Source organism: Anarrhichthys ocellatus, unplaced genomic scaffold (assembly GCF_004355925.1).
Source record: "Anarrhichthys ocellatus isolate YVR2014 unplaced genomic scaffold, GSC_Weel_1.0 scaffold1, whole genome shotgun sequence".
Classification (NCBI taxonomy): domain Eukaryota; kingdom Metazoa; phylum Chordata; class Actinopteri; order Perciformes; family Anarhichadidae; genus Anarrhichthys; species Anarrhichthys ocellatus.
The window spans coordinates 15,678,095-15,704,324 of record NW_022280031.1 but is presented as its reverse complement, the minus strand read 5'-3'; the positions used below and the strand labels follow the sequence as shown (position 1 = coordinate 15,704,324).

Below are 26,230 nucleotides of genomic sequence, written 5' to 3'. Positions count from 1 at the left end.
GGACATGACCTCAGTGGTGTCTGCAGCCCTGTCCTCATAGCCAGTAGAGAAAGGAGAAACGTCTCCAGCGACCAACAACTAAAGGTCATTTAAGTAAAAGGCAATAGCAAAGAACAACAACAACACTTTTGTATCTTGTGTGTGGACTCACGTGGTTTCTTGGTTGTGTTGTTAAAAGCGGGGCTGCAGGGTCCAAGTCCAGCGCTGTTCTGGGCTCTGACTGAGATCAGATAGACCGTGCTGCCCTTCAAGCCGGAGAGCAGAGCCGTGGTGTCGATAACCCTCACTCTCTCTGCCTCACTCTGCTCGGATCCTTCCTCCCAAAAGAGAACCTGGACCAAAGATACGAGGGTTACCGCGGACACCCGGCCATATTGTTTGCCATCTTCCGTTTTCCATTACCGATCCATGAACCGGTACAAATCTGCGACGCGGTGGAGTCAAGTCAAAACCTTATTTATTTTGCCAATTCCCTACTGAGAGTCTCACAATGTAGGCGTATAAAGAGGAGTATTATTCTAGAGTGCATATAGGTTGTTACAAACTGGCTGAAGAGATGTGATAACAAGCGCCAGGGTTATAAAAGAGGAATTGATTAAAACCAAAGGGTCATCTAGGTTTAAGTCTTTAACACGCTGAAACAGTCATTTTAAGGAAATAAAAAGCAGAATTCCTCACTATCAGCTCAGCTACTGTAGGTCTCCTGAGGCATTCCAACCCACATTTTTTAAAAACTATACCAAATGATACCGTATCTGACAATCAGCAATACCAAACGCAGCGCTGGGAGAGAGAAGTGCAAGGATAAGGAGCTCGTCAAGATTATGTGTTCATAGTGAGATCATTTATGACCCTGAACACGAGACCGGGAACACCAGACAGGAACGTGTCAAACAGATGGTTTTGAGAGGAGCTGCTTATTCAATTGGCTGCACACAGGTTTTCAGGGATCTTGTTCATGGAAAGGCAGATTTAGCGACACGGCCTGGAGTTGCTGATATCGGATGCATCGAGGATGGTTTTTATTTTTAACATCAGCAGTTTAATTATAGCGGTTTTACCAGCACTTGGGAGAACACCTAAGAAATTTTAAACATTGCATCTGCTACACATCTAAGCACGCACGCACAGCGCGATGAATGAGGGGGATGTGAGGAGGCTTAGGCTGCCTTGCTGCATCTTAAAGTCTTCTGGAGATAGTGGCAGAAAAGTGCATCATATCACCGTAGTCATTTAAATGTTGTTTTTATACAGCCGAGCTTCAATTTTTGTATTTAACTTGAATGGATGACTAGCTTATAGTGTCAAAAAGTACAGTATCAGCATTGTATGAGCTTTGCTTACATTTTGAGTGAATGGCCTCTTTTTCTGATGATATGCATAAAACAACTGAGATAATTATTAAAGAAAGAATTAGGTCTAAAGTTAGCACTGGATTGTTTTACTGGATAAACATACAGCAGAGTTCACTGAACTAACCTCACGACAGCTGAGGGTACCGAATATGTGAAATGTGCATTGTAATTTAGGAAATTCTTCCAGGAAGTTGTAGAAAACAGCATCTGTTCTGTTGTCTCCCGCTTCCTATATTGTAAATTGACCGTTTGTTAAACTCCTTCCCCAAACAGCTATTGTCCAATGGTAGCTGAGCAACTGTAACTAGGAATGGCAGAAGGAGTGTGCATGGAGCTGTGGTGAAAGTGATACTCTGAAAGAGTTTGGAGATGTGGGTCTTTTTTTATAGCCTTTTTAAAACCTAAACAACTACAAGAGCCAAAGTGTTAGGAATGGAATAAGCTGTTAAACGTCTGCTCTTACGAAAGCCGTTAACGTTAGCGTGCCTGGCTAACGAGTTGGTCACGGTAGAAACCTAGTGCTACTTCAAACACCCAGTTAGCACCTGATCTGTTAATTAACAACAATATTTTAGCGGTAAACAGGTGTTTGAGTCATTAGCGCCTCAGTCCTGCTCTTAGTTGTTACTGAATTTAACAAACTCATCGATTCAGTTTGAAAATGCAAACAATTAAACAGAAATCTAACCTGTCTTTTAATGCGCCAGTAGTTCATGACAGACTGGGTATACTACGTGCGCTAACTAGCTTGCTTGCAGTACAAGAACAACGCTGCTCCTTAATTTCCTGGATTACCAACCAGCCGCCCCGGGACCCTATTAGCCTGACATCTCCAGAACAAATGGCAAATGCAAATTAGTCGGGAACTTTTCCGTTCATTTTGGATTTCCAAAGGGCGTTATCAACGGGCGTGGACCAAAATGCCTCTGGACGCAATATGTCTGAACGAATGTTGCCGTTTTATGCCATCAGAATTTGAAGATAAAAGGGTTTTTTACTCACTCTACAAAATTACTCAAAAAACAACACTGCCGCAATGCTTCACCATCAAGTTTCACATCAGCTGCAGCCATCTTGGTCGTTTTCAGTGTCTCAAACACGCCCCAAATTAGATAAATGGTTGTGATTGGCCCATCAGATCTCAAGTGGCTGGAAATCTGTCCAAAGGGAAGAGGGGGCCAGACACATCTGCCAGAGCAAATTCATTCCCAGACCAGAACCCTATACCCCTAGAGAGGGGGGGCCCAATTGTCCCAGGCATTGTCAACTGATTTTTGGTAATTACAATTTTGTTCAAGGATTTTCACACTATACTGTAGTACAATATCGAAGTATGTTAGTCCTGTCCTGCGGAGGACAATCTGGTTTTACAAGCTGTCTTATTTTAGTTTACAGTATATTGCGCTCAGTATTTTAGGGCCGGTTGGAGTCTGGGCAAATAATGAAGCTGCCGTGTGTAGTCTGCTGAATGCGACTGATCTGATAGACTTGGATAGGGCAGGAGGGCAGGGCACTTTTGCCCTGGGGCCCCGCTTACAAGTTACTCCCGCCATGCTCAGAAACTTTTATAGAGGCGTATAGTTTTGATGGTAAAGCAGACAGAATCAAAAGTTCAAAGTGTTGAGAAGATAGTATTTGCTGAAGTATTACACTTTCACAGTCTGTTACCACTCGGAGCTGTATTTAGGTCCTGGGGCTCCTGCTACTTTCCTTCATATAGGGCCTATAAATCACAGTCTCTCGCCATGACTGCCAAACATGGTATGTCATTCACATCCAGGCTCAAGTGCAATCAAACAAAACCTACTGAGCTACAGAGGAACGCCTCTTTAATATATTCACAGTCCATAAATGACTTTCCAAGTTTTGTAATGCAATGAGCAATGGCTTGCTTCGTCATAGCATGATTTGTAGCAGTGGCGAAGACTTTGAGGGTGTTTTCTTCATCCTTGAACGTTTTCTCGTCTTTGGTCTCATTATGTTCCCCACTCTTCTGTCCATAAGGGCTAGAATGGCTGAAATTTAGCTTTCCTAACTAGCGGGTTTGCCATCGTAGACCAAGCCGAGCCTGCAGATGGACAATGTTTCCCTGATGTCGAATTTTTAATGTTAAGATGTCTGCATTCCTCCTGATGCAAATTTAAAAACAAAATGCACTACAGGAAGGCACTCCTTATTTTGTTTTGTCAAAGCTACAACTACATTTCATAGCGCAACTTTGTGATGCAAAATCAATCGTTTTTTGAGGCAAATAAGTGATGTGGGAGACAAACACTCCAAAGCGTCTGGTGAGGAAATATGACGCTGAATGCAATAAATATGGTTTCATATAAGGGCAGTGATGCTGGAGCCGAATCCTGTCAAATGGTGCGCTGAAACCATCAAAGCTCCAGAGACACTTACACACAAAGCGACCGGGATGTGTTGGGAACCCTAATGAATATTTCCTTAGGAAAAGGGGCGGGCTTCAGGCTCATTAGAAAGCCATCTCAACATTAACAACTCAGTCAAAAGCCACTTCCACAGCTAGCTACAGTATATGGTTGCTGCTTGTGTAGCTGGTAGCAAGAAACCCTTTACGGCCACAGAGGAGCTTTTCTTGCCAAGCATTATGGATATGTGCCAAGAGTTTCTGATTGAGGCAGCTGCAACCAAAATCATTCAATACCACTCTCTCCCATGTGTCTCACTGTGGTAAGCAGAGTGTCTATTTCGGTCATTACAGCTGACGGTTGCATAACACATATGTATAACCCAGTTTATTTTTTCTTTTTTTTTTTTCATGTTGTTTTTTTTCTTCAATTTATTTGGAAAGGCAGTCCTGACATTTTTTAACAATCAATATGGCCTGAAGATTTCAAGCACACTTCACTGAAATGAAAGGCCCTGCTACCAAAGCCTAAATGGCCACCACTCATGATCAGCTCTGCTGGGACAGATAGGCAGAGGCATACGAGTGCTCTCAAGGCTCTCTGCTCCACAGCTGGCTGTTCTTTACTCCTCAACCTGATCCTTTATGATGAAATACATACAGGTATTATAGTGATTTAAGTGATAGTTTAATTTATGATGAATAAAAACAAATAGAACATTGGGTATATCCATCAAACAACACAGCTAACAAGGCAAAACATCCGTTTTTGATAAAATGCAACCACACAATAAAACATATTGAACACGTGTCTCAAGTCTCACATGAAAACATAAGTCAGAAAGCATGCGTCCTGTGTTAAACACCAGAGGAATTACTGGTGTTGCCGCGGAAAGATTCTCCAGAAGCAAATCACTTGCAACTGGTTCTAAATAGGGATTACTTCTTGATTCCCAACACTAAGGGCCGCTGATGAAATACATTTTGTCCGAGCACTGTGTTCTAGCAGAGTGTATGGACAGGACGTTATGTTTGGGCTATGCTCTCCAGTTTCTCCGTCTCCCTCTCTTCTTGGCTGGAGTAAGACCTCTAATGAGGCTGTGGGCATCCTCTGCTGGGACATTCAGGAGCAACTACAGAGGGATGTTATTTCTGGGGTTCATCCAGAAGACTGCGGATACAAAAGTTTATTTTCCAGCGATTTTCTATAGAACTCCAGAACAGCGGGTGTACTTTTCTCAAGTTGTCTCAACTTGTAACGAATTGCACAAAGACAGTTCTGCATTTTTTCTGGAACGAGCTACTTGAACTAGTCCAATCAAGCCGTATATGAACCCCAATAAACTTAAATGGCCTCTATGATTCACAGCATTTCCATAATTTACGGATGGCATCCACCCAACTCTCACAATGGCTGAGCCGGCGGCTAACCGCTAACGGTGCAAACAATGGCAACAGTGCTGAAACAGCTAACAGTGTTGACCTGAGCGGGATTGGAGAGTGGGCGCTACGCTTCGGTGCTTAAACACATTTGATTTCATTCCTCGGTGAGGAGTTCCTTCACTTTACCTTTATTAATGGAATAACCTCCATGAACAACAGGTTCGCCCCCGACACCTTTTAACATTGTGAGCCACTGCAGTCTTCTTCTGCGTAGATGTGCTCATTCTATGAGCTCATGTTGCACTTATGTAAATAACTGCATGTGGATGTGTAAACAGCTGTTTGACATTTGCAGCTGAAAAAACGTGACAACCCGTCGCTTTTGCGCTTACAGCTTGTTTCCACCATCAGTTATTGCGGGTAGAAGTGCCGGTGCACCTGGTGACCATTCCCCTGGCAGCTCCAAGGGAACAAGTGTACTGGAGGGATGAATAGGTCTGAGTCAGGAACAACTTTAGGCTATGTGGGGAACCGGCCCTCACGAGAAAACAATCTTTGTTGGGCACGGATGTGAAAAATGACTGCGGTAGTTGGGCATAAATAGGCCAAATCAGTCCTTGCATTCTGCATTACTGTACTTTATACTATTAGAATATATATTCACAAAGAGAAGTTTAAGTTAGTGGCATATACGGAGGCATATCATTTACTTACACACTCCACACCTTGAGATATTCTTCTTCGTACCACCGCTTAATTGCCCCTCAGTCTAATTTAAGAGTGAGCCAAATAGTCACTCGAGCCAATATCAAAATAAATGATGCTGTTAAAATGGAGTTTCTGAATACGGACTGTTTAAAATATAACACATGGACATTTTAAATCCTAGTATTTGGAAACTTTACTAATACAAATCCAACAGTGAGATAACATATCTCTATGTATTTCTAGATAGAATTATACAAATAATGGTAACTTAAATGTTTGGCAACATGAAAAGGTTGTAGAAATACATGTATATTGTGAAGAAGGCGTATATTTGATATTGGAGCAGACTTGTAAAATTAGTTTCCCTATTTCAGCATGAAAATTCATGCAAATAAACTCAGCTAAACTGCTCTGTCTCGCTCCCAAACAAGCAGTCACGGTGCATCACACCCCTGTCTCATAACAATGTGTGCACCAAACACTGGCAGTGACCTCAAAGCTTCTCAGTAGAAGTCACGCCACCTGGGAATACCCGACCATATAAAATACCTGGGGTTTAGGAGAGACTGTTATTTTTATCTAGGTTTTTCACAGCCAAATCCCAGGAGAGTGTTTGTTGTACTGGAAAGTGATGTATGATGTTCACACCTTCTTTTATTTATTTATTATTGCGAATAGAGGCTCCCAGACAGCCTTGGTATTGAGGTCTTGTGGAGGCTGGAACAGCTGCCAACAGACTTCTTCATCCCCGAGATTAGCCAGTGAAAAATCTCCCGCTCCAACACATGCAGTATTTCAATGTCAGAATATTTCCACGTTGTCGCCACCGGCGGTTCTATTCACATGAACGCCGGCTTATTGTACTGCCAGTCATTCTGGGATTAATGTCTGCTCCTTGTTTGAATATTCCTGCTGGCACTATTATTTAAACTATTGTTTTTCATACCTCATACGCAATGATCTTCCCGCTGCCAGACCCGCTGGGAATTGGTTCCCAGTACACTTGGATCTCAGAGGCTGACACAGCGCGGGCCCAAACTCTCGATGGCGCCTCAGAGGGCTCTAAATAGGAGAGATCATGAATTATGCATGTAGGCAATTAAGAGTGCATTTCTTTAACACGATCAACTTTATTTCTGTTCACAGTGTGTACAGGGGGGGTGGGGACAAACACACACACCTTCCTCTGCAGAAAACACTGTGTCGACCGGGCTGAACGGCCCCTCTCCCATGCCGTTGTAGACGCCAACTTTCACCTCGAACTGGGACAGGGGTGCGATGCTGTCGTTTCTGTAAATATATCTCGACGCATCCGGTGATGCCAGCACTGTCTGGATCCAGGTGCTGCTGCCAAGTGGGCGGAAAGCCACGACATAGCCAAAGTCCTCTCCGCTCTGCTGTTCCTCTGGAATGGGCTGAGATAGGGGCACAGGAAAGTTACGCCTTTGACCCAAACAACTGTGAGCAGAAATTGAATAGGGGAGTTGTAAAAAAGTCTTTTTTTATGTCCAACAAAGTATCGAGCCAAATCTCAGCATCTCTCTGCAATCTTTCTGCACTTTGAGCCACATCCAAAGAATGTAAAGTTGTCACCTAACTCTAGATTTACACATATGAAATTTGCACTGGCTCCGTATCTTCACTTTGATTTACGCAGCAGGAGGGGGCGAGCAGGCAGCGAATCAGAGGAGCTCTGCCTTTAATTAAAAGCCGTTCCACTGAGCGCCCGGCCACTGCGGACACGCTCCCTCCGCCAGGAGTCCGTTCTCGTCGAAAGCTTGGAGTCACAATGGATGACCACTCAGGGATGCACATGATCCTCTTACCTCCCACGTGATGACGAGTTCTCCCCGAGCTCCTCCGCCGCCGCTCACATTAAACGGAGCAACCTTGGGAACTAAAACAGGCAGAAAGGAAACTTGTCTCAGGCAGGTGCTGAGGATTCTGTCAGGTGTTAAGAGGAGGTAACAGTCGCTCCGTAGAGCTGCTCATTCGTGTACAACGGGTTAATCACACAGCTGAGGAATCAGCTTTTGTGTTGACAGTGGCATTGCCACCCGCGTACGCTGATGTTATTTGTCGAGCACCGTATGTCGGCCCCGTGTCTGAGGCACGACGGGGAAACATGTTCCCTTGTGATTCAACCAGCGGGACGGAATTACTAACCAGCTGAAAATAGACACATCATGCTGACGCCTCGTGTGTCGATAGGTCAATTTTTTCTTCTCTCTCTTCATGCAGCTATTAATTGTCATGTTCCAGAGTTGTGACATACACGAGCTTTAGCGTGGAGAAGTGTAATTTAATTTCCACTTCTTTTGCATGCGACTGAGTAATCAAAGCATTGGCACGAAAACGATCGGCAGATTCGAAAAACGTCACAGGGAGCACGGGAGGAAACAGATAAATCACATTCTCCAAGTGGGGCTGATTAATGTGTTACCAAGAGAGACAACAAATTGAGAGGATACCTGCTGCTTCGGTTCGAATCTGTTGCGATGGCGTACCGGCATCTCCCACGCCAACGCCGTTGATTGCCACCACCCTGAATTCGTAATCCACCCAGGGGTTCAAATCTTTCACTGTTGCATGCATCATCTGTCCAGGCACAGAATCAGGAACTAGGATTAAAGAATTTAGAATTGAGATGCGTTTCTTTCTTTTTAAGGCACATATTTCATTTTGTCTCCAACAAATATATGAAAAAAACATTACACAAACCAGTGAAGTACATCAAAACGAAGTGGCGACATGTGTTTTAATAGTATTCCTATTACAGTACGTTCAGTACACCTTCTGCAACTACTGTGGATATTGCACAGAAATGTCTCCATGTCATCATGCAATACACACACACACACACACATTAAACGAATAAACAGAATTAATAAGCTTCAGTTGACAAGACCGCAATTGGCTTGTTGTGTTTAAAATCGCCGTCTCTCACATAGAACTGTAACTTTAAATAAGCTGATGTTGAGGTTACAGAAGGATACGATGACATTAGAGCAGAGGAATGAAGAAGTTGTTTTGCTTTAACTTATAATTGCCAAGTAAATGTTGATTGCGCAATGTAATGGCTGTAGAATAATGACACCATCTGTTTCGAATGGCTCCCTGTAAGCCTCGCTTTCACCGTGCAGTTCGGTCTAGCCTCCGGGTACGACCTCCCGGGATAATGAAGCCTCCCTTCACGGCACAACGTGAGCGCGTAAACTATTCAGCAACCGGAGAGGATAGCACTTTCGTTTGTCTAGTTCATAAAGTTCGGAGAAACCCGATGGAACTGCAACGCTAAATCGCTGGAGTTCCCCTTTAAGGGATCCATGATGTTTGCTTATGTTATGCATTTGTGTAAAACTGGTGTATTATTATCAGATTTTTTAAATCTCAAAAATCTGGATTGGCCTCAAAAGTCCAATATCGGGTAGCTTCAACATGCTGCTAGTTAGATTCTGTGTCCTGTGTGGACTTCAGAATGGTAAAAAGAGCCTAAAGTGAGCGACTTCAACAAGAGGAGCCTTTGTTCTTCAAAGAGAGTAAAGGTTCACATATTACAGTGTAAATCCTCACTATTGACTTCCATGCATTGAAAATAATAAGCAGCCGTTACCTGTTCTCACAGTCTGCCAGCCGACAGAGAAGGGGGTCCTGGCCTGGACCATGTACATGGTAACAGGACTGTGATTGTCAGGTCCGGAGCCCCAGGACAGTTGCACAGCGGTGTCGGTGATATCGCTCACGGCCAGGCCCTCCGGGGCGCCAGGGGGTCCTGCAACAGCCCGAAATGAGGACAGACACACTGCATCAGCCTCACTGTACAAACGGCAGCCAAATCAAAAGGGAGTCACTTCAGGTGAGCGCGGCGGACTCAGAACTGATTCGCAACTCGGCTAACGACCTCGGTGTATGGCAGGTGGAGATATAATGGGTTCTGTTGGGAGTGCCAGTCTAATCAATACACTGAATAGTGCAGTTCACTGAGGTTAGACCATCTACTGTATGAGTTTACTCACAGAAAGTGAGTAAACTGAGTTGGATTTTTTTCAAACTATGAAAGAAGTCGTGTTCGGGAGAATCAAGAAGTCTCGTCAAGTGAGAGGAACTATTTATTTTCCTGGAGACACGTGTGCCTTCACCCAGAAAGAGGAAAAGAAAAAAGGCTCTCGTTGTCCAAACTAACTAACCATGATGAGAGAAATCATTATTTCCCACTAACATTATAGACACTGTTCATGACCAGGGATTTACAATTGAGATCTCATTGAAATTAGGGCAAGCACTAAGACGAGATCAAACAAACAGGCCGGCAGATTTCCTGCTAAACCCGCAAATCTGCAAAGCGTAGCCCTGAGCCCTCAGCGGGACTACCTGCTGCTGGAAGAAGATCACTGGTTATCAGCGATGCTTGGTTTCAGATTAAGAGCACGATCCGTATGTAAAAGCCGTAGCCGTCTGACTGTGGCTGCCGGCTCTTGATCTCACGCTTGGCCAATCTGAACCGCCCAGACAACGGTGTTTATTTTGGTTATCCATTTCAGTCATGGGTGACTGGCACAGAGGTTTACAGTTAAAGGGATCAGGCCAATAGAGTGACTGGCAGAGAAAATGAGAATTCATCACCGCGCCTCTCCGATATATACAGTGTATATATATATATACATATATATATTCCATGACCTTTCTGGAGCATGCTGTGGTGCGCTGTGCCTTCATGAATGAAGACAGCAGCTGTCTTCGCACACACTACCTCTCACTTTCAGGACTTGTCTTTGTGACATCAATACAAGTTCAAATATTTTATCAGCCACCTAAATCCTACAATGGATCTTTAAATTGTTTATGGAGATGTTAATCCCAAAAATTCCCAGGGGAAGCTATGGCTGCTTTGTATTTGTAATGGAAAAAAAAAGTCTGTGACTCAGAAAGTCAGGACAACATGAAACATTGAATCAGTCACGATCGATGTTGAATTCGAAATGTCTACGTGGGAAGTTTATTTTATCGTGTGTATTGAGCGGAAACTGAGACGTCTAAAAGTGACGCTAGAGGGGCAGCTAGGGCGTCGGTATTTAACGGTAACATTAAGGAAGAATCACACTCACTGACTAGCTAGAAAGAATGCAGCAACTTTAAAATAATGCATCAAAAGTCACGTGGTTCCCTTGAACAAAATCAATCACTGATAAACCTCCGATATGTGTGTCAAGCTGCTTAAGATAGCCACGTTGTAACATCAAACATGTCCTCCACAGGATATATGGAGTTGAAAACTTTCGAAGACGGTGTTTTTACCCTCGCATGAAGCTGGTCTCTGATCTTACTGGATAGCCCCGGAGCTTTCGGAGCGACTTACCTATATCTCTTTAACTTGATGATCACAGAGCCCATGGGTTAAAAAAACAGAATAAATTAATTTCAAAATGCTCACTGTTGTCAATCAGAAAGTCTATTAAAGCTGTTTTTCCTCCGAATCCCTCAAAACTGACATCATGGTGCTGCAGCTCTCATCTGACAGCAGTGAGATGTGTGCGTTACGATGTGAAGAAAAACACACACACACACACACACACACACACACACACACACACACACACACGCACTCCACAAAAAAAAACAACAAGAAATTGAAAAGCTCCATAGAGAGTGCTACAAAATGACAAGTAGGAAGAGGTGTACCTCTGACAATTAAGTCTGCTGCTGCTGAGACGGTGTCAACTTCAGTGTGCACCATACACACGTACTTCCCAGAATGCTTTAGCTGAATGTTCCTCACCATCAGGTCACCTGCAAATCCCTGATGACAAAGACACATTGGTACAAAAGCCTCGCAGAGGAAGAAAAACAGCAAAAAGTAGCAAAGTCAGAGTCAAAAAAGAAAAGAAAAGAGAAGTATGGAAACTCCTTGGAGCACGTTCAATTTCTTTCTCTGTCATATGCAGTAAATCCTCCACAGGAGAATCTTCACCACAGGAAGAAAGAAGAAAAAGATGACATGACAGGCTAGCAAAACAAATTAATTCAGCTTTACACTGTAAGGAAGGCCAGACTTTGAATCCGTTTGTTGTGTTTATATTTTACCCTTACAGCTCAGATGAATGTCTCAGACAAGAGCTGGTTACGGTTTCTTTTAGCAGTTCACTGCTGTGAGCGCCAACACACACGGATGTTCCTCCAAACTCGTCTTTTTCTCCAGCAAAAAATACAGCGATTCAGAAACCGACCCCCTTTTGTGTATTAAATGAAGGCGAGTTGAGCAGCTGTTGTGATTATTTTGGCCGTGGAAGTGTCAGTGCTGCGCGGGCGACTTCAGTGGGCCTGGTGGACTCCATCGCAGGGAGCACAAATGTGGTTATTACGAACGGAGGAATTGATTGATTCGCTCGTACAGTCAGATCACCTCCGGGATGGAGAAATGCAAACCCTTGTTTACAGGTTTCCGCCCTTCAGACGCGCGACACACAGTAACATCTGCTGGCATCTGTGAATGAAGTGCACACAGTTTCGGACCCTAATAACACGATTCCCTTTGGTGCTCTAATGTTGTCGATCTTTCAGCGTAAAGAACGGAGGCGATTCAAAAAATGTGCCTAGCAGCTCCCCCAAAAGCTCGCTAATTAGAGAAATAGTTCAACATTTATCTCTGTCCATTATATGTTTAGCCACAGCCAGCAGCAGCTTAGGTTAGCATAAATGCTAGAAATGGGAGAAACAGCAATCCTACCTCTAAAGCTCACTATATAACCACATTATCTCTCCTTTGTTTATTTTGTTCTTAACCCCTCCCTCTGCAGATTGTTGTGCTGTTTCCACCTGTTTCCAGTCTGTATGTGTGCTAAGCTAACCGGATGCTAACTTTAACCACAGACAGACATGAGACTGGTATCTTTTCATCTCTCAGCTCTTCAAAGCAAAGAATATTTCCCAAAATGTCGAACGGCCAGATGCGGCCACTTCCTGGCATGTCATTATTACATTACCTTCTGTGCTGATCAAACAATAAGGGAAATGACATCTTAATAAATGAGCTTTGGAGGCCTTGCTTAGATTACCGTAATGCACGTCATACTGTTACCACCTAGGGGAAAAAAACCCTGAAAGTTTTATCAAAAAACAGGAAAAGAGAACATCTTACAACAGTACTATATTCATTACACTGGCTACCTGCAAAATGGTTTAGAACCTTCAAACCTCTCCGATTGCGTATCTGAGTATGTTCCATACGGTTCACTTAGGTCGTCTGGTGCCGGCTTGCTCAATGGTCCAAAAATGACTCACAAAAAGTACGGCGATGCGGCCTTCTGTTGTTATGGTTTGGGAAAAACTTATCTTGACAATACAAGACAAGCAACTTCTGTTGACAGTTTTATGACAAAGTTTAAAACGTGTTTTTATGATCTTGTGGAGGTGGATGGGTCAAACAAATAGCGATCTTTCAGCCAGGAGACCGCTGTTTGTTCCACATGTGAAACGAGAAGGCAATGTTTGTTTGTCACGTGACTTGTGTACTTCAGTAACAACACTTCCGTAGTTATTTCAACCCAAACGACGATCTTTTCCTACTAACACCTAAGTAGTTTTGTTGTATAAACCTAAGTATTTCACTTTTTTTTTTTAAACCTAAGTTTTCATAATCTTTTCCTAAACGTAACTAAGTATTTCACGACCTTTTCCCAAACCTAATTACATATATTAAGACCTTTTTCTAAACATGACTACGTTGTTTTGTTGCCTAAACCTAACTGAGTTGTTTCCTGTGAAGACGGAGGTTTATTTTGAAAGGACTGCATGCATGGAACGAGTGGAGATTGGAACGTGTTGCTGGCTTTTGAAGGAAAAAGCTCGAAAAACTTCCTTTTTTACTTTTCATGAGATATCATATGAACCGCTATGTGAGTATACGTTGCACCATTAAATACATCTATTTTCAATCCAGGTTTTGAGGAAAAATGTGATGGTTAAGAAGCACTCAGGAAATGGCATAGCTTCAATATCAGCTCTAGCTTTTAAAACAATGATGTCGGTCAAATCACTGGCTCTGATTGGCCCGGCCTAAAATCCCTGAAGAACAAGCGTTCAGCTGTATCATACATACCCCTCCAATCATCTCAAAGTGCTCCTGCCTGCTGAAATCAATGGCTTTCCCATTGAAGAACCACTTGAAGATGGGAATCAGGGACGAATCACTGGACACCTCGCATGGCAGCACAATGCTCTGTCCCACGGTGGCGTCCAAACTCAAGGGTGGGACGACGATCTTGGTCGGCTCTACGGCATCATGAAAAGAAAAAGGGAGAATTAATCGTTACTGTATGTGGCGCTGTATTTCTATAAAATCCAACAAAATGAAGAACGCAATAAAGCTTAATTTGCCCAGAACAGTGGGACAGATTCCGCTCTATCAGTGTAATTAAGTGACCTCAAATAACTTCACTTAGGAAGCGAGTGCCTCTCATAACTCAGTAATGAATAATTAAACACACTGCAATCACAATGTCAACTAGAGAGGGGAAAAAGAAAAAAGAACTCCCACTCTATGATCATCATTATTTAAAAATCCAAATCTGAAAGTGCTACAGCAGCTCTTTTTTAAATTAAATGTCAGTGTCAAAATATTCCTCACTCACAGCTACAGACGGCGGCGGTTTGCCCCACTCTGCTACATGCACAATAACTCACAGCTGACAAAACCACGGATGACTTATACGTCTGTCAAACCGGCGGGAACATAAAACGGCTATATATTTCATTATCAATTTCATGCTTGAGCTAGAATTTTTTCCCCCTTTTACAAAAGTTTAAACCCTCGGCTTGAAAATGTACAGTAGTAAAAGTGTGTGGAGAAAAACAACAACAAAAAAAGGACACACCTTTCACCAGCAGCGTCCCGGTGCTGCTGGATGTTCCAAAATGGTTTCTGGCCGAACACGTGTACCTGCCTCCGTCCGATGTGGAGATGTTGGTGATACGTAGCGTCCCATCCGCCATGATAGTCTGTCTGAGGAGAGGGACAAAGATGAAACAGTCCAGTTCTCAACTCGTTAGCCGTTAACTGAATGAAAAGTGACGATAAGCATCAAATTAGAAACTGCTTCCTGGCCCGAGATACGGTGTCATTTCTCGAGCCGTTTCAACTTTATTTTTTTATTTTTCCCCATTTATATTTTTGAATGAAGGCTTCAGAATCTATTCCAAAAGTCTATTTGCACGCCTCAGAAGATAACAATTATCTTAGCTGAAGCAGAACAGATTTGCTGTAGGGTCAGCACAGTATTGACAGCGCAGCAGCTTAAATGCACATATTAATTGGATACACAGCGGGCCACCAGGGCCGGGCGACGATAGGAGGAGGAAGAGGAAGAGGAAGAGGAGGAGGAGAGCGGCACTAGAGAGAGAGGGCGATTTAGAACGGGATCTTTACCTGCAGCCTTATCGCTCGGCAACACGTGGAGATAGTATCAACATGCTGTAAAGCCATTTCTGAATAGTAATAGCATGGAGACATATAGAAGCATCTCACTTGATAAAAGGAAAGTGTCGGGCTGGTTCTCATGGGAGGAATAAAGTGGGAGTCTGAAAAACAGTGTGAAAGGAATTTTGACCCCCTTGTGGTCTGGTTGTAGCAGCTCGAGGGTTACTTTTACTACATTTCCCTTTTGTTGTTAAACATTCCAGCCTGGACCGCTTATTTTTGGCACCTTAGCTCTGCACAGACAAGTTGGAAAGCATGTAAACATATTCATAAACGAGGCCGATAATGCGCTCCTGTTGTGACCTTTTGGATCGAGTAAATCAAACAGGAATGCTGCGAGCAGCCAGCACCGAAATCAAACAGATGCACATCGGGCTCAGCATTGGAATAAATATGTATTCACTGGAGGCCGCGCTGAGACCCAGAGAGCATGTCTGACACAGGGTGCTTTGCGCTGATTTATTGACAAAAATATCAAACGCTGAGTGATGGAGGCGCGCTGAGAACATGACCCCGAGGCGGCAATGAGCTGCGAAACAAATAGAAACGCGAAGAACTATCTGCTTTGTGGACAAACTCGGTTTATGTAAGAATTTCTATTCTTGTTCTAAAAATGCGCTGCCTGGGTAATGCACGGGTCATTTTTCTCCCTTTCCTCCATGAGCAGCGCACGGAAGAAAAAAAACGTGATAACTAATCTATCCCGCTGGTCACATGTTGACGCAGGTCCAGCGAGCTACATAGAGTCCATGGAAGAAGAAAAAATGGCCGAACGTATTGATCGGAGCCAGAGTCCAAAAGAAAAAAAGAAATACAGCAAGAGACGAGCTGCACACTTTGCACTTCATCTGATGCAAAACACAGCATGCATAACCAGCATGCAAATTAAAAACCACCAAATTAGAGTCAGCATGTGCCACGGTGTTACACGAGTACATTTAACGGCACTCTGATCAGATCGTCGCGGCGCTCTCTCTCATTTTCTGCAGTCTGCTCCTTGATAGATTGGCTGTCAAAACACTGTACCGACGCTGTTGGTGTGATCTGAAATTGGGATGTGTAATTGGAAATCAGTTGCTGGGTACATCAGATGGTGGCTTTCATAAAAGAGCGGACAACTCTTGCAAAGCACAGGAGCGTTTCAGGTGAGGTAATCATAATGAACTGTGTAAAAGCCCCTTTTTAATATCCAATCAAAGCCAAATAAAGTCAGAAATGTTCATTTTTCATTATTGCATGTTTCTGATTCACTCACATTGATGCATCGGAATGAATGAGCATGAACCGTGTTAACCCCCCCCCCCCAAAGAAAGTGATTATGGTCCACTCTGCTCTGGACTTCTGCCAGCAAATTTCAATGGGCTACTCAGGTTTATCTCTCTGTATTCACAGAGGACTCTGGTGTTGATATATTCCTACCAAAGACTCATCAGAAGTGTTTGCACGAAAGAAAGAACTTCAGTGAGTTAACCTGCACCCCTGGATACAGCTGTTTAAGGCAAAGACTTCTTCCATTTGAAACTTTTTCACACTGAAAGTTTTCAGTAGGAACTTCCTTCTCGACTCAATTTTGAGAGAAAACCCGTCTGGAGTTTGATTGCCAAAAGACTAGTACTACCAGGCCGCTGTTTTCAGCGTTCAAACTTTCGTTTAGTCTTTTCTGCTGGAGTGACTCCTGCTGGGTGGTCAGGGTGCCTGCATTGAGGAGGTGGGGGAAGGCATGGGGTGTATTAGGCCCCACCAGCTGAGCTCCTCACAGGTGTGCATCAGTGGAGTTAGCGTTGACGGGGGCCACTATAGACGGGAATCGACCGTTTGTGAAGACCCACCACCTTTCAAGCGTTCCATTCCCTAATCCCTCACGCGTGCAGTTTACATTGATAACAGCGGCAGATTTACCATCAAAACTAAAAGCTTCTTTAATATGAACTTGATGGCTACTTACATGATATCATGCTAAAAGACTGAAGCTAAAGCTGCATGTTCTACGCAAAAAGTCAGCAGCCTCACATGCTGAAGAGCCATGTAGAGGACATTATGGAAATAAAGAAACGGGAGTGTTCTTGTATTGCAGTGTAAAGCTAATTGTCCCCGTATTGTAATAAGGAAATCAAAAGCAGAATCCTGTTTGTTTGCTTAGAGTACACACTTGTTCACATTTTTTTCCAAGTATCTGTTTAGATTTTTTTTTTGTCTGGAAGAGAACCTCTGCTCTTCGACTAAATGCTCACAGCTGTCTGACGCGACCCGTTTTAGAATTAAGGCTGGTGATTTTGCACGTGCACATTTCACACAGCGTATTCACAGCCCTGTCCTATTAATACACATGCTAATCGCTGGTGATCAACATGAGCATTCCAGATATCAAACTGCATTCATTCGCACGCACATGATGCTTTTGCTTGGAGGCTATTTTAATGTTGTGCCAGAACTTAGTCATTTTTTTAAACTTAGGACACAATGAAACTTTCTGTTAAACTTATATGAAAGAAAGAAAAATCACTTCCCAGCAAGGCTCTTGGAGAAAAAATTGCTGCTATTATGTTAATTATACGGTTTGAGACTGATAAGGCCTTCGGATGGTGATTTACAGAAGAGACAAGCTTTCAACTGCAGTGTGTCTGACGACGTGCGGGCGTACTGGACCATGTTTTACAAAGGGAAACACCAGGACACGGACCTTTCTTCCCTCACAAACTAACCTAAGTGCTTAATAGGCTAAAACTTTTACATTAACAGTGGTAGCGTTTCCGTCTAAGAGGGTCAGAACTTCAGTCCCGCAGTGCTGCAAGTGAATTCATGTTGGAAAGCGGTTTTCACCGATTTACTTACTTCTGGTTTGAGTCTCTTTACTTGTCGGACCTGTCTAGCAGCCCCCGAGCCCAGCCCCTTGCTTTTCTGAACCTACATCACTTTTCCCCCCCCCCCCCCCCCTTAAATCTTTCACTGAAACATTTAACGAAAGCAGCTCTCACGCTGCGCTGTGCTCCTTCTTATTGTGTGTATTAGTCTATTGCAACAACAAACCGTTTCTTTTAGCTCGTAGGTGCTGCCTCAGACCTTTAAATCATGACACGGTGTGGCCTGTCATGTAGCCCGCGGTGGAGTTTTGCTCAAGGATGCAATGAGTTCTTCTTCTCTGTGTTTTTTTTTCCACACAGAGAGCATCCCTTCAGGGTCTCGGTTCTGCATCCAGCATTTTGACTGCCTTGAAGAGCTCTGAAGCCGTGGGACACTTTGAATTTTTGTGCTTCTCAGAAAAACTGATGGAGTAGCAGGTCATGGCCTCGTTCTTAGAAAAAAAAAGGACTTCAGACAAAACTACTACTGTCAACAGAAAATCAAGATCTTTTTCTATGTGAGGAATAAGGTCTATCTCTGTCTCGGACCGAACAAGGCTGCGTTCTGCATCGCTGACTTTCCCCTGAGTCCCCTTGAGCAGAGGCATAAATTACAATGAGCACTAGAGATGAAAATGACCACGTGAGCAAACCCTTTAACAGATGCCATGAGGAAGCATGAGCAGCGGTGCATACGATACCCTACCTCTCTCTGTCCTTCAGGAGTTCGCCCCCTCTCCACCAGGAGACGGTTGCCCTCGGGGAGGCGTGGGGGCGGCACTCCAAGACCACCTCGCCCCCCCTCTGGATCACGGTGGACTTCTTCACGGGCCGCCGGGTGAAGTCCGGCGGTGAGGCTGAGGAGCAAACCGGCGTTAAGGTCCATTTGTTTCGCTTTGCGGAGGGCGCAACAGCCGCGCATCAGCAGAAATGTCAAGTGCATCACAAGCAATTACGGCTATTTTATTTGGCCGCCACACTGGCTTACTGTATGAGAGAATTATGGAAATGAAAGAGAGGGGGGGCTATGGCTCAGCGGGGAGCTGCTTCTGCCTCTTATCATTTGTTTATTTCAGATAGGAACCAGTTCCATTGCCCTGACAACACAATGCACATGCAGTGTATCTCTGCCTTGCCTCTGGTTCAATTTGTTGTAAATAATACAGGGCGAGCAAACTGCTTACCTACAACCTTGAGCTCAGCGCTGGCATACACGGCTCCGTGTTCACTCTCTGCCACGCACTGATACATCCCAGAGTCCAACAGACTGATCCTGGAAATGGTCATTCGACCCGCTTCCACGTGGATCCTGCCCTGCAAATCAGGCCAGCTGATTAATGTTTGCCGACATCTCTCACTGATTTATGTCCATTTCATTTTTGCGAGACGAGTGCAAGCTTCTGGATCGTCCTTTGCCTTCGAGGTTTTCAGCTAAGCCCGAGTAAGATTTGTTTCTGAATTACCTCTGAAGGAGTATTATTTTGAGAGAATTGATTTTTGTTTGTGTGTGTGTGTGTGTGTGTGTGTGTGTAACATCACAATGAGGTTCTCACATTTTCTAACAAATGTCAAACCTCAGCTTGACTTGTGGTGTCTTACCTCTGCTGTTAGCGGCTGACCGTTCTTCAGCCATTTGTATGTGGGCCTCGGTTTACCCATGGCTTTACATTCCCACTGCAGATTAGCATCGATGGCCATGTGAGCATCTTTCAGTGTCTGGACCCAGTGCAGATGTTCAGCATCTGTGGGAAATGCCACAATTAAATTGCAGAGGGAACAGATGAGTATTATGATCATTATAATGGTATATTAATGCACTGTGCAGCTAAATAACTGGATGATTGCATTATTTTTTCCCCCAAAAGGGCTGCATGAACAGTGTGGAGCAGCTTTTCCTCAAACATTCAGAGCTTGTTTGCTCTAAATGTGGAGTAAATTGCTGTCTTATTTTGACTGCTGGAGTGGTTTTTGGGTCTGATTTTTCAAATCTGAAACACGGCGTATTTGCACAACGTGTTTCATCCAATTTGCTCTCGCAATCTGCATGTATTTAGCTCCTGCTTTCACTGGGGCAGCAGCTCATCACGCAGTCAGTGCACGGGACTGGCCTGCAGGCGTATTGTGCAGTAGGTGCAGTTCATGGATCACCGAGAGTGAAAATGTATTATGCTGCAAATACTATAATAAAATAAAGCAACAGGATGTCAGGATGTCATCTATTTGTGTTGCAGTTCGACTCCACCAGAGAAAAAACTAATTCTGTTACTCATTAAATTGAAAAATTCAGCCTCTGTGCGATATTAAAGCAACAGGGTCAATAAACAAAAAAAGACAAAAGAAAATATAGCTCATATAAAAATACAGTTGACACAACACCTGCAATCAGAGGTGAGAAAGAGAGAGCTCACTTCTTGTCTGCTTCTGCGAGTTTCTCTTTCCCACCATGACCTCATTTTACTTCAGTTTATTACCCTTCAGAAGTGCCTGATTTCCCAATCCAAAACCCCAATGCACAATCAACTTAACAAGTAACTCCCTCTGCCCGTTGCATGACCGGACCTTGAATGCAGAGACTAGACATGAAGAGTCCCGAACAATGTGGGCTCTAAATGTGTAAATAAAGGCACAGGGCACAAAGTTTAGTCAGATTCAGTGAGGCAATCTCAGAACCCACCGGCTAACGGTGTGACGAAGGTTCAGCCTCTGGGGGGGTTTCTGGGCCAAGACTCCCTCTGCCGTGTGTTTACAGTCCAATAAGCAACTTGAGAGCACAGAATGGTGTTGGAGTTGAGAGATAATGTCTACATGCAGATATTTGTTCATAGAGATGAATAAAAAGCTGAAACGTCATCAGACGATAGCCGATGGGTTCAAAGGTTGCATTTCGGGACAACGCGTTCTGCCTTTTCTTCCTCTCCACACAGAACTGCTCAAACGTGACATGTATGTAATATTGCTAGTATTGTAATGATTGCCTATGTAATATACCTTCTTTTGAATAAAACAAACACATTGGAATTATAGTAATTATTTTTCTATCGACGCCCAGGAAGAGGAGCCGTTGCCCCGGTAACAGCTGGTGGGGATCCAAATAAATACACCGAAAATCAATCTTGGTATAATGACGGACTGAGAGAGAAACTTCGACAGCCACGTCGAATCAATAATCACGTTCGCATAATATATCATGGTGAGATTCGGGGGATGAGGCTTTAATCTCCAGCAGGCTGGACTTTTGTAACGGCCTCTTCTCACAGAACCGTTCAGCTCCTTCAGAACCACTGAGTCCTGAAAGAAGAGAAAACACGAGTCGTGAAACAGAGTTTGAATCACTGTTGCTCGTCTATAGATCGCTCACTTGTTTAGGACCTCCACACATCTCCTGTGAATCCCAGTTAAACGTGAAGAAGCAGCATTTAGTGACTTTGCACCACAGAAGTGGAACAAAAGATTTGGTCCGACTTTAAATACTTCTTTTGAATCCATCTTTTTATGTTCTCCTCTGCCTCCGACTGAACCTTTGGCCTTAATTATTTTTTTAACCTTGCATTTCTTGATCTTTTGAATTATTTTTACATTTTTCTGATTGGATTTCTATCTTTTTAATTTGTTGGTTCATGTTGCGGTTTATCTCTTTTTGAATGGATTAATTAAAGCACCTTGAATTGCATTTGTGCGTGAAATGTGCGACACAAATAAACTGGCCCCTCACTTTGTGTCAACAGCCACTCACGCCTTCGCGTTTGCTGCTGCTCACGTCAAAAACTAGACGCCTTAGAATCAAAACAGCTGGTATGCAAATTATATGTTAAACCAAAAATATAAAGACGGATATAATATCGATCTGTTTCCAGCTCCTCATTAACGCGTTCAGCCGACGGAACCAGCGGAGACTCTCACTGATCCGTCTGCCTATAGAAGACAGTCGGGACTCATTTCAAGGCTTGCGGTTTGACAGCCGGTAGATTCTATCCTGACGTATGAGTAATCTCATTTCTTACCTCAAGCCGCTGGTTAAAAGAAATGTACAGGACGGAGAAAAAAAGACAAAAAATAAAATATTAGCAGTGATCTCCTTGAAACAAGCAAACAAAGGTATACACGGCTCTTACTGTGGAATATGAGTTGCCCTCTGGCAACATTTCGTCCTCTGGTGTTCGCGGCCACACACTCGTACACACCGGCGTCCTCCGGGCGAAAGTATGGGATTTCCAGAACCCCGCTAGAGTGGTTGATTTTAATCTTGCCAGGGAGTGGGTTTCCATCCGCTCTTCTCCAAGAGATGGAAGGCACGGGGCTGCAGAGGGCACAGACACAGAAAGGTCACGCTGGCCACATGCTTCCTGCTCACACTGACCAGAAGGCCCAGGTGTCTGCTGAAGTAAAGGATGTCTGGACACTGAGCGTGGTTCCGTGTTTCCGACACTTACTTTCCCAAGGCGAAGCATTCCAGCTTCACCGATGATCCTTTAGAGACTCGGAGGGTGTCGGGAAACTGAACCTCAATCTTTGGCTCGTATTCACCCATCACTGCTGCGTGAAGGATAAAAGAGGATCACATCAGTCCAAACACAAAAAAACACGGACATGCAGTTCCCTGTAATTCATATTGGATGTAAGAGCCGTGGCGCGGATGACACTGGCAGGGGAGCGAGGCGCGCGTGTCGTCGCCGTACACACCAACGTGTGGCTCAGCGGATGGATGAGTTTGGATTACATATCTTTCTTCAGCTCGAATCTGAAGTGGTACACATAAACGGTCCTGATGGGGGTTTAGTATGTGTGGCAAGCTCCTCGCTGTGTGTGTGTGTGTGTGTGCCTGCATGCATTTTTGTCAGCGCAGACTACATTTCTGGTTATGTAAATACGTGCCTTCATGCAGATAGACGGGGCTTCCTGGAATATACACAACCCCTGTACAGTTCAGAGGCTTTGGGATGGTGCGGAAAAACAAAAGCAAAAACAGCGTCACGCTCAAGACAAGCGATTTATCTCCCCGGCTTGCCCCCCCTCCATCCCCACCCACCCCCATCCGACAGCACGCGTCAGTTCAGTGCCCAAGATAACCAGGAGGCAGCGGAGGCGAACCGAGGGTGCTTACCGTCTCTCCGCACCACCACGGGGGTTGGAGAGCTGAACACTGTGGTGTTGGTCATCATGTTTCTCACCGCACACGTGTAGTTCCCCGCATCCGAGGCTTCAACTTTGGCTATGTACAAGTTGCCCGTCCTCTGAGAGATAAAACGGCGGGCGTCCTGTTGCAGGAAGCTCCGCTGGCCGTTGAAAACCCATGAATATTTGATCTCTGAAAAAGACAAAAGGTGAATAGAGGAACAGATACACCTTCCTGTGACATTCCTAAAATGACATTAGAACCTGCATGGGAAGGGATCTCTTCACAAATAAATTCTGAGATATTTTATTTCTCTGCCAAAAACATAGATATAAGATGACATTACAGAAGAAGGCTGGGGATGTTTTATATTTCTGTCAACAATCCCACAAAAACCATCAATGAACTGTAAAATGGCAGTTAGAGTGATTAAGTTAGTTCATGAATGAGATTTTGAAGGGCTTTAATTTTGAAATGCTACATCAGAATGTTCTGGTTTCTGTCTGAGTGACACCTTGAGGTGGTCTGCTATTAACCTGTCGTGAAATTATTTTGTAACTATGAACCATTTTCTCTAAAATCTAATCTGAAATTAGACAAATTGATTTGACGTTAGCTCATGAATATTATGAGATTTTGAAGGGATTTTGAATTTTGAAATGCTACATCAGAATGTTGTGGTTTCTATCTGAGCTTCTTTAGCGAAACAGAATATGTGGGTTTTAATTACAAGAGGGAGTTAGACAAATTGTTGAGGTTTCTAAACACACACTTCATCCCCCTGATATCGCTCTGCTGGCTACCACAGCCCACAAGTTGAGGATGAGTCATCACAAAATAGACGAATTCAGCAACCGCTACAACGATCAACCACGGTGCATTCGTCTGAGAGTCACCAGTTAATACGGGTTCCGTTTTTGGAACAATGTTTACTTTGCAGTCATTAGGTGGCCATGTTAGAACAATTAACGTTATATTTCAGTTAGAATCAATTTATTCTGCAGGACCAGCCACAGCCTCTAACATTAGCTAGTTAAGCTAGCAAGTTGAAGTTTGCCACTACCAATGGAGCAGTTGACAAGTGCTTTGGTTCTTCTACAGTAACGTTACACTGTAGAGAGAGTAATGGCGTCTTGTTTACTCTCGGTATTCGTGTTTAATAGATTACATATATCAGCCAGACTCTTGTACCGGACGTCATGTTCCTTTGTTACACTCTTCACAACATTGGCACTGATGTTTTGTCGGCACTGAAGTGAATGTGAGTCAATCACGCATATAGTATTAAAAAATATATATTACTCTACATTTGAAAATACTCCACAATAAATGTACTAGCTACTTATGTTTGAATAACATTTGAAAAAGAAATTGCAGTGCTCAGCTGTTTTTGAAAATGACTTTGTTTTCATAGAAATAAAGGATATATTTGTGACCTATTTTTTAAGACAGGAAGTATGCATTTGCTTGGGACGGAGTCTGGAAGTCGAAAAGCACTGAGAGATGGATCGAGGTTGAGTTCAGCCAGACTGTGTGAAACAATGCAGCCCCCTCATCCTTTTGAATTGGACTGCTGTGTTAAGGTGTGGACACGCAGGGGTACATCCATGGTGGATTCCTTTTTTGATGTGAACAATGTAATTCTGCTGTTTATATCACAGGAGAAGAAATGATGTTATTCAGTTTTTTTTTGTTGTATTATAAACAGCTTTGTAGTGTTTTGGCTTTTATCGTATCCGCCTTTAAACTCATGGAGCTATTAATCAAGCCAGTGTTCCTGGATTGCATTTCATTGTCTCACTGGTACCTGAAACAACACGCCCCCACCAAATCCACCCCTTGTGTTGTTGTTTTTGTTTTTCACCACGGGGCTGTTTTTTGGTCTGAATACCCAGTTTAACCGTATCTGCTTTGGTCTTTGCATATGATTTTTCAACAACAACAAAAAACATAGACCAACTGGTTTGGTGTCACAGTAAATTCAAGCAAATATGGAATTGGTCACAAGGTCACATGTGTGCTGTATTACTTTGTCGCATTCTGTGTTAAAGATTTTGCAGGCAGTATGTATTTTTGCCGATCTCCAACTCTTGTCACACAGATTAAAGAGGAGGGTTCATGTCAAAATAAAGAATGGAAAGGAGTGATGAGAAGGCCAATGTAGCAGTGTAAAACACACACACACACACACACACACACAGCAAGAGAAAGAGAGAGGGGCAGAGATGTCTGCAGGGGCCCGCAGAGTGAACTTGGCTATTAGCCCAGCCCTCCTGTATCAGACACATGGCATTCTGCTGTCAGCCCTTTTGACTGGGCAGACGGTAAGAAGTCCCACTCGCTTCCTTGAGGGAAAGCAGTGAATTAAAATCATTACGGGGGAAAGTCAGGGGCAGAAACTGACGGACCTTTCATGATTAGGAACTATCAGAGACTGGGTCTGTTTAAGAGCTAGCAGTCTCACAGCAACAGAGGACTTGCAGGCACATAATCTCATGTCCTCTCTGTACGGCTCCTTTTCAGACCACTTACCTATTGATTGCCCAGAGACGCTTTGCATGATCCCTCTTTTACCAAGGTGCATCACTGTGTGCTCCTCGAGTGGCGCAATCAACAAGCATTAAAGAAGCTTTTGACATAATTTTTGACACAATTTTTGACACAATTTTTCAATTTTAAAACACCTCAAGCTAGCATTATCGTGTAGCGCAAATCCCATCACATGTGTGACAATGCTGTGTTTAAGAGGCAAAATGAAGAGATGGAGGCTTTGGAAAGGGGGAGGAGAGTGGAGGCTGGAGGGCAAATTGTTAAAGTGTGGATTCCCACGTGGCCGTAGGATTCAGCTGGCAACAGAGAGCGGAGAAAAGGCTGCAACGCTGGCGTGAAATTGTGCTGGTGGGCACCGGATGGCTGCAGGAGTGCGGACCACTTTGAGGGTCTGCTAATCAGCAGCGCACAGACATGTGAGCCGACTCGCAGCTGTGC

At 43.8% G+C, this 26,230-nt stretch overlaps 1 protein-coding gene across 3 annotated transcripts in view; it reads right to left on the bottom strand.

Moving 5' to 3' along the window:
- Positions 1-26,230, bottom strand: part of cntn6 (contactin 6) — an 88,050-nt gene that overhangs the window by 6,297 nt on the left and 55,523 nt on the right. For 2 of the 3 annotated variants that reach the window (XM_031866838.1, XM_031866917.1), the window contains exons 6-20: positions 23,231-23,434; positions 22,560-22,662; positions 22,242-22,426; positions 19,729-19,871; positions 19,314-19,443; positions 18,836-18,986; positions 14,688-14,815; positions 13,913-14,085; positions 11,497-11,614; positions 9,431-9,589; positions 8,289-8,438; positions 7,644-7,714; positions 6,998-7,232; positions 6,764-6,879; positions 152-332 (exon numbers count right to left, since the gene is read on the bottom strand). In XM_031866838.1, coding sequence (XP_031722698.1) covers positions 152-332; positions 6,764-6,879; positions 6,998-7,232; positions 7,644-7,714; positions 8,289-8,438; positions 9,431-9,589; positions 11,497-11,614; positions 13,913-14,085; positions 14,688-14,815; positions 18,836-18,986; positions 19,314-19,443; positions 19,729-19,871; positions 22,242-22,426; positions 22,560-22,662; positions 23,231-23,434 — 2,247 coding nt within the window. The remainder of the gene's footprint in view (positions 1-151; positions 333-6,763; positions 6,880-6,997; positions 7,233-7,643; positions 7,715-8,288; positions 8,439-9,430; positions 9,590-11,496; positions 11,615-13,912; positions 14,086-14,687; positions 14,816-18,835; positions 18,987-19,313; positions 19,444-19,728; positions 19,872-22,241; positions 22,427-22,559; positions 22,663-23,230; positions 23,435-26,230) is intronic. The other variant, XM_031866999.1, reaches the window with a different exon arrangement.